The sequence below is a fragment of the Capsicum annuum genome, chromosome 5 (genome assembly GCF_002878395.1).
Source record: "Capsicum annuum cultivar UCD-10X-F1 chromosome 5, UCD10Xv1.1, whole genome shotgun sequence".
In the NCBI taxonomy this organism is placed as follows: Eukaryota; Viridiplantae; Streptophyta; class Magnoliopsida; order Solanales; family Solanaceae; genus Capsicum; species Capsicum annuum.
In genome coordinates, this window is record NC_061115.1 from 97,676,894 (window position 1) to 97,686,340 (window position 9,447).

Sequence of the window (9,447 nt, forward strand, 5' to 3'; positions counted from 1 at the left end):
ATATATTTTTATGGATAAGTACATAATATAATTTTAAAAAGACATCATAATATTGAAAAGCAATAAAAAAATATTCAAAGATATATCTAGTTTCCAAAGTCATGTTGAAGAGGAAGTAAAATTTTCTCCAAAATAATATCACAAGATTGACAAAAATAATATTTGAAAACCTCAACATTTTTAAATTACACAATGGTTTATATAAACATTTTTAAATTACACAATGGTTTATATGAAATCTCATAATTTTATTTGATGTCGAATAACTTATGCTATTATCATGATATCCTTTAATGAAGAGGAGCGTTGGAGTAACTGGTAAAGTTGTTGTCATGTGACCAGGAGGTCACGAGTTCAAGTCTTGGAAACAGACTATGGCAGAAATGCAAGGTAAGATTATGTACAATACACCCTTGTGGTGGGGCCCTTCCCCGGACCCTGCACATAACGGGAGCTTTAGTGCACTGGGCTTCCTTTTTTTAATCATGCTATCTTTTAATATGCAACAATATATATTATAGTAATAGAAATCCTTTCAAATATTTGCATATCAATGTTTTTCTACTAGCTTGAGACCCTAGTTTTTTGGTTTGAAGGAGTTTATCGACTTCTTTAAGAATTATGGATTTTCTAACAATATTTTTTGGAGTAGAAGAAACTAACTAAATTTGAACTATTTTATCAAAAATTAAAGATTAATCATAAATGAATAAATATAAAACACTAATTTATTATTGAACTCCTAAGTTTTCTAAAAAATAAAGTGCATATAAGCTTTTCTAACAATATCAATCGCATTTTTTGGTGGACTACGTTATTTTAATATTACAACTAGAAGTTGAATTAAAATTGTACTCACTATTTTTCATAGTTAAAAGGTTAGTAGTATTTTAAATTGTTAACGAATAAGGATCACTAAAATTCAAATCTTAAAGGGACTATTTTGATCATTTTCTCTCAAAGAATGAAGACTATTTTAGCAATTATTAGTTTGTAAGAAAAATGTACAAACTTGAATGACATTATTGGAACAAAAAAGAGAAAAATGACTTTAGGAGGACGTTTCCCTAAGTTGAAAGACAATATGAGAAATTGACTCTTTTTTTAATCAAATAATAATTTAATTTATTAGATTAAATATTTTTTCAATATATAATTAATTTTTATTTGAATTGTATTTTTATTTTATTTGCAAATAAATAGAATATGCACATTCAGATGTTGAAAAACAATCTTAATCATAACAATCTTAATCATTCAGTATTCTGATCTAGAGACAGTATCTTAATCATTCAAGTCTAAATCTTAATAAAAACAAATGCAGCCTTACTTTGTTTGTTTTTTCTCTTAATGACGCTTGGGGAGATTCAGAGCATTTTATCAGAACATCTTTATTTTCACTGAAATAAGATGTCATGGCACCAAAGTGTGTGTCATCTTTTTTCCTCAAGATGGCCTCGAGAACACAAATTGCTTTCACACGAACCTAGCAAAAGAGAAGACCAAGAAAAAATGTAACAATTTTGATCTCAACATTAATCAGCATAGTCTATCTGTTCAAATAAAGTGATTACACGCCAATCACAGTGCCGAAAAAAATGTCTAAAGCTTCTACATAAAGATGATCAATTACAATTGTGAGAAATATAAGAAAAGAATATTATTGAATTGTCATATCTACATTACTACATTAAGACCCTATTTATAGACACTCCATTCCAATACTTTTTCAAGTAGGACATAACATTATAATTCTTTTTCAAGTAGGATTTTATGCACTATTCTTGTTACTAGGATTCTAAACACTACCCCCTTAAGTTGATGCATGCAGGTCATATGTACCAAGCTTGTTATGGATATAATTAATACGAGCACCAGTGACCTCACTTGGTGAAGATATCTGCAAGAAAAACTGGTAAGGACTGCTCAGGACATTTGAGCAACCTCAGTTGAAAAGGAACAAACTGAAAAGGTGATTGGAAAAGTAGTAAATGTCCTAGGAAAATCGATCCATATATGGAAAATTACTGAAAACTAGAATAAAATATATAGGCCATCTTGAAGTCAATAGATGAGTAGATCTTAAATGAGAAAATAGCAAAAAAACTGGTCAGAACTTGCTCACACGCTGAATTATTAGATTTGACAACCGAAAAGTGGTCAAAATCAATGAAAAATTATATGGATAGGGTCGAAATGATAGCACGATCCTACTAGAAAAGAGAAATTGCTAAAATTCCCAAGCCGAGCCGGGTTGGAGGAGACTGTTTTAGACTAGACAATTATATGAGTCGGGTAAGAATGATGGCACAACTCTACTGGAAAGAGATCTTCTATGGGTAAGGTCAGAATGATGCACGACCCTATGCAAAATCATATTTGCGTCGTCACCAAAAAGACGCACAGAACTTCGCAAATCAAATCTGAAGTCACCGAAAAGATGCACGATGCTATGCAACTCAGAAATGAGAAAGTAGTCTGCAAAGATGCATGGTACTACACAAATTAAATATAAGAAAGCAGTCCAGAGAGATGCACGGTGCTACGTAGATTAGATATGAGAAAGTAGTCACTGAAAAAATGAATGGAGCTATGCAACTCAAATATGAGAAAGTAGTAACTGGAAAGATGCACGGTGCTGCATAAATTAGATATGAAAAAACACCAAAAAGAAGCACTTGCTAGCGTGATCATTTGCCAAACAGGCGGAATATATAGGCAATAGCCTTTGATTCTCCATCAAAATCATGGAGGCTTTGATACCACGTGAGAAATATACGAAAAGAATGTTATAAAATTGTTGTATCTGCATTATTACATTGAGACCCTATTTATAGACACTGCATTTAATCCTTTTCCAAGTAGGAAACTAAATTATAATCTTTTTTCCGCAGGCAGTAGAAGCTCTTTGATTCTCTATCAAAATCATGAAGGCTCTAATACCACGTGAAAAATATACGAAAAAGATAATATTGAATTGTTGTAATTGCATTATTACACTGAGACCTTATTTATAGACACTACATTTCAATCCTTTTCCAAGTAGGACATTACATTATAATCCTTTTCCAAGTAGGACTCTATATAAAGTGAAGTGGTGAAAACACTCGTGAACTATACGTGAATTATTACTTTAGTCCCCAAACTACTAGCAATTAAAAAACCCATGATCTCAGTGTTGTGAGCTCGCCACGTCGCCAATAGCGAGAGGCGAGGCGAGGTGAGACTAAGTGCCATCTGCTTTCGTGGTGATGCCATCTTCAAAAGGCGTCCGCAATGGTGTGAATAGCAATGAGGCGACTCTAGCGACAAAGCAAGCAAAGGTGACGCCTTTTGTTTTTTATTTTTGTTTAGTTATATTATATAATATATACTATTTTTTTAACCTGGTAACATTACTTCTATATATCCACAAGTACACTAGCACCAAAAGTGTAGTCTCCCTTCAAAAGTATTACAACTTACCTCTTATTGTTTACATCTGTACTCACAGAAAGTCAAACATCAAAAATATCTTCTGTTTGAGCTAATAGTTTTTGCTCACATCAAAAACTAAAAAGGCCTAAACATTTTGAAAGATTGTAAACTGCTTTGCTTCCCCTCAAAGCTCATGTTTCTTTCAGTCCAAGTTGACAAATTGATGACCCTTTTTGCCCAAATTCCATGTGTTAGGACTGCCTCTTTGGCCAAAAGCCAAATAAATCAATTGACTTTGTAGGGTATCTTTGGTTTCCATATCATCTTCCAAGGCCAATCTCTTTCCTTCACCCCCGTTGTATTTAGTTCCTTGTATGCAGAACTGACAGAGAAATGTCCTCCGTCTTTATCCCATTCTAGTCTATCTTCTCTTCTATTCAAGCTGTTGATTCCAGCTACTGAGTTGTAGAAATCTACAATTCTTCCCATTTCTCGGTCATTCAAATGTCTCCTTAGGAAAAGAATAATGGATGTTGTTTCTTCAAAGTTTGATGCCCTATCCATTTGTCATGCCAAAAGGAGGTTTTCTACACATTTCCTACCTTTACCCACCTTTACCCTGATCCTAATTTGCATCAATGGCCATAGATTCCTGATAGCTATCCAGAGTGAGCATCCATATGGAGTTCTGACAATCTTTGTCATCCCTACCATATTTGATATGACAACTTCTTTCCCCAACATTCCTTCTTCGGTAGAAAACTTCCACAACCATTTCATCATCAGGCTTTCGTTCTGCTTTTTCATATTCCTGATGCTTAGACCATTTTCTTTCCTATTTACTAGCAACTCCTCCCACTTGACTAGATGATACTTCTTTTTATCATCATTTCCTTGCCAAAAAAAGTTCCTTCTCAAAGTATCTATTCTCTTGCTAACACTAACAGGCATTGAAAAGATGGACATCAAATAAAAAGGCAACGTGTCCAGTACACTATATACTAGTGTCAATCTTCCCCTCTCCTACCCCCCCCCCCCCAAATGGTATTGACTCTTCCAGCTTAATAGGCTCTTCGTGTAATATATACTAATTTAGTACTAGTATTGCTTGTTTTATGGATTGTTGAGCCATTCACGTTCTAGACTTTTAGTATCTACTATCTAGTTTTAGTTTTTGAATTGAAATATTTTCTAATATGTTATTGTTGGAGATTTTGATTACTTATACATGCAATTAAATATTTTAATTTTTTAGTATTAGTTGGTGCCACACTTCAAAAAGGCGAGCGCCTTACCGCTCACCTCGCCTTGTGGCATGTTACCTTTCGGCATCCAAAGCATTGTATGATCTTGATTAAATGAACTTAAGAACACCCCCCCATCTACCACATGGCATAGCAAGTAACTTCAACTCCATTTAGGCGTGTGAAAAAAGTTATAAAACAAGCCATATAAGCAGCCAAATGGCAAAAAGCCACACTTAAACATTTCCCGTTAATTTCAAACCTACCCTAATGCTTAAAACTTCTTTTTCTTCACTATTCATAGCTTCCTCGATAAAAACACTTTAAACCCCAAAGAAATATGTAGGAATAATTGGTATTATCACAAATATTGGCATATGTGTAATTCATGATGCCAAATTAACTTACACGAGAAAAATGGGAACTGAAGAAGGCAAACAAAACAAAGCAAAAAATGATGACTAACGTTACAGAATTATGAATTGGATTGTTGTACCTAGGCATCATGTCAGGTTGGACAATTGCTCCATTGACAATGTTGAGAACCACTTGTGTGTTTGTGTTACAGACCACAACTACACAATTAGTCAATAAGTGGAATTGGCTTTCTTCCAATAAAGATAGAGACACCGGAGCACGACTTACAACCAATGAATAAGAAAATGACCGAAAACACAATGGGAAGGAGAAGAAAACACGATTGATTCTAGTAGAAAACATAGGCGACCAGACACATCCACGAAGTAAAAAATCCAACGGAAAGCTCATCCAAATCTACGAATAAACCACTTTGAAGTATAATACGAGCCAAAATAGCAAGATAATCAAAGGTTATAGGAAAAAACCCTTTAATTTACATGGAAATTTCTTAAGAGAGAATTTAACGAGGGTTGGGGAGTTCTATTTTTCTGAGGCTAAAACGTGTCTTTTTAATTTTTTTGGTGAACTTCATTTATCTATATGGATGCCACATTTACAACATATCAGTACAAATATAAAGCTGGAAAGTGTGAGGGTGTTATTATGTTCGTTTAGTCAAGATTAGGGGTGTTTTAATTGCTAGTAGGACTAAAGTAATAATTCACGTATAGTTCGGGGGTGTTTTCACTACTTCTCTCTTTTGTATACTATTCATGTTCCTACTCTAATTCTAACAACAATGAAATGCTTCCATAGCAACATACGGCAAAAAGAGTGAAAATTCTAAGCAACAGAATAGCATAAGGACAAACCTGCCATGACGGTGATCGCAGTTTTGATTCAAGGGCGTGAGACAACGCCAAAGCATCTAATTTTGACGCCTCCAGAAGGAAAACCTGAAGTGCATCCCGAGTTGGCTGCAGACGTACTCCACCAGATGTTGCAATAGTTTCTAATAAACTCTCTTCTTGGGTCTTTTCACCAGAACCCAAACCTGAATCTGCATTGGCTGTTTCAGTCTGAGATTCTTGAAGATCTTGACTTCCAGAAACAGCATTTCTTGGAAACCGTGAACTGTCATTGTGAGAAGAAATCCCTTCATATCTCTCTGTGTAGTCAGCTTCGGTTGTCAATGACCTCTGAAGATTTGGACTCCTGTAACTTCCAGTGTCATTCTTTTTCAGGGATGGAGATTGTGTAAGAGTAGTAAGTCCTTGTTTTATTGTAGCACTTCCTATTCCAACCACCTCACTGAGAAAAGACTTCTTATCATCCGATGGCATTTCGTAGCTGGTATTACCAAAGCCTTGTATCCGACCACCAAGAGTTTCTGTGGGAGCAGGTTTACTCTCTTCTGAAGAAAATAGAGCAGATAATGCTTCCTGTGCTGTTTCACGAACTGCTTTATTGAGTGCGTCACCTTTCAAAGGATCCGGTTGACCTTTGTAGTGAATTAACTGTCGTATAGTCACTGAATTCCTTTGCATCTCCCTTCTGAATTCTGCACCAGATTTTCCCACCGCATACTTGATCACTCTCAGAGCCTACAGAAAGGAGTCAGACAAGCTACATCCCAAGGTTTTGACATTATCTAATTAGTCATGCGCAAAAGTAGAAGATCTCGAAAAAGAAAACATGGTTCTCCGCAAGAACCCCCAAGGATCTATGGTTTTTCCTCTAAAGAACTTGCTCAGGTTAACATCAAAGATCACAGTACACCCCAACATCATTTCTCATCCTCTCTTTTTTGTTCCTTTTGGGAGCAAAATAGAGCTCAAATCAACCATACCAATCAATAAACACATGCTTCTGCATCCCAAAAAAACTCTCGCATAAACCCAACAAAAACCAAGAAAAATATCATCCAAAAACACACATACATACCAAAAAAAAAAAAAAAAAACGGCCTGCAGAAATTAAAGCTCAAGAAAGGGGTCATAAAAGCCATAGATGATACAGGTAAGTCTAACCAAATTCAACCATATCAATCACAAAATGCATCGGTTTCCAATAACACGAACCCAATAAAATGAGCTACGTAAGCTGAAGGTAACAAAAGGGTAACCTTTCAATTCAACTGAAAATCAACACCACGCCTAGAGCCACACACTATATTCACTTCTTTGTTCTATTTTCCTGTTTTTCATCAGGATTTGAATACAGCCATATTAATCTATCGAAGATACTTCTGAAAGAAGATAAATTAGCTAACTGAGCTAAAGCTATTTGGCCATGGAAGCAAGTACCTTTTGCTTGATAATAGGGGATTTGTGTTGGAGACGTTTGAGGATAAACTCAGAGACTTCTTTAACAATACTGGAATGGGATGATCTAAGCAACTCGCAAATCTCCTCCAATTTGTAAACAGGCGTCACTTTTTCCTCATCTGAGGTCGCTCCATCGATCATCCGCGATCTCCAATATGACTCTACCGCTCTCCTGCTTGAATCCATTTTATTATAAACTCTCCGATCCAAAAATATTTCTTTTGACTTCAATTTTCAGATCAAATTTGTGCATGCGTGAATCACCCCAAATGGAAATCTAGTTAGGTTTCCAAGTGCCGGGTGGGTTTTTGACAAGGGTGAAGTGAACGTGAAGGCAATAGGAGGAACCCGATACTTCCTTTATATGGATCTATTTACACACACTTATTTACACACTGTTATGCGGTTTTTTATGGTATGGTTAAGAGTGGTATAGTATGGCATGTTTGATTCGATTGTTTGTTAAAAGGATATATGAGTTAGTTTCATGGTTCGCTAATGATGAAATTTTTTATTTTATGATATTTCATGATTTATTTATTTTTTAAATTTTATATTTTAATTTAATATTATATAATTTTATTTTATAATTTATGTTATATTATTTAACTCCTTTATTTTCTACCCGATCCCCACCCCATCAGCCACCGCTAAAATAATATTTCTATCCCGATTCCACCCCCTAACAAACTCCCACACCACAATTCTTTTTTAAAATTTAATTTTAGAAAAAAAAAAAATTGTTACCCCATCCTCACCCACCAAAAAACAAAAAAAAACTGTTACCCCATCCTCACGCACACCTCCCCCTCCCTCACCACTTACCAGCTCCTTTATCCGCACCAATTATTTTTATTTTTAAAAAAAGATTTTCTTACCCCACCCCCCCCCCCCACCCACCCCCCCCCCCCCCCCCCCCCCAAAAAAAAAATCACCTACGGAAAAATATTTTTTTAATTTATTTTTAATAAAATTAATTTTTTTTTTCTTACTCCACCCTCTATCCCTACTCTCGACCCTCCACTCCACTCCACCACCTCAAAATATTTTTTAAAAAAAAGTTTCATAATTTTTTCATAACTCACCCCCTTGTCTTATTCGTTATCATTGTTTTGTATTAAATATACACAAATATTTTCTAAAAAAAGAAATTCTATCAAGAAAATAAGTAAGAAACAATTTGTTTTCCTAGAATATTTTTTTTTGTATTTCATACTGAACACACCCATAGCATACACAAAAAATGCATTCAAATTTTGTACTTGTTGGTGGTGGTCACGTTTTAAAACACCAAAAGAAAATAAAATTTGTTAATACAAAAAATGAATTTGGTTACATTTTTTTTATCTACTCTTGTATTGATTTTTTAAAAACTTACATGAATTTGACAATTTAATATATTTAAATGGCATAATTTGCAATAAATTAGCAGAAAGAAAAATGTTTTATTAACAATTATTGATATATTTAATATTTATAATAATTAAGGTAATTTTAGTAAACTTACCAGTTATGATACAGTGTCATAACGTTAAACCAAACAATAAAACTGTTATTAAAAAGTAGTGAACGATACAATCCATTCAAATATTGTATTGTACTATACTATACTATACTATACAGTATAATATCATATCATACAGTACCATACATTATGAAATCATGACAAACCACCATCCAAACAAAGTGTTACGGTTTTATGGGAATGTGCACGTTTAGTGCTAAATTCTTAGTACAAAATTAGTTTTGATAATTACAATTTTTAAATGCTATAGAGATTTTATTAATTTTCTTTTTTAAAAAAAAAATAATTTATGTGCAATTTAAAATCTCAAATTCACGTTTGAATCTTCAATATTACGTTGTTGTAAGAAAAGTGCTTTAGCGTTTTTTTCTTTTTTTAAAAGAAACTTGAATTCTATATATTCAAATTCAAATGCACTTTGTGCTTTTCAACCTGAGATTATTAACATTATATGAGTCTATCAAGAATTTTCACAAAAATGTAGAAATTGATGAACCCAATAAACTGAACATGCATTCAATTCAAGAACTCACGATGATCATAAAAGTACCAGATGACCTGTCCAACAACCCAT

The 9,447-nt window shown here is 34.0% G+C and overlaps 1 protein-coding gene across 1 annotated transcript in view; it reads right to left on the bottom strand.

Moving 5' to 3' along the window:
- LOC107870879 (protein MODIFIED TRANSPORT TO THE VACUOLE 1) overlaps positions 1 to 7,832 on the bottom strand; it is a 16,157-nt gene extending 8,325 nt beyond the window's left edge. Inside the window, exons 1-3 of the mRNA XM_016717571.2 lie at positions 7,328 to 7,832; positions 5,894 to 6,625; positions 1,331 to 1,486 (exon numbers count right to left, since the gene is read on the bottom strand). Of these exons, the coding sequence (XP_016573057.1) occupies positions 1,331 to 1,486; positions 5,894 to 6,625; positions 7,328 to 7,534 (1,095 nt within the window). The 5' untranslated portion in view covers positions 7,535 to 7,832. The remainder of the gene's footprint in view (positions 1 to 1,330; positions 1,487 to 5,893; positions 6,626 to 7,327) is intronic.
- Between the last annotated feature and the right edge of the window lie 1,615 nt (positions 7,833 to 9,447).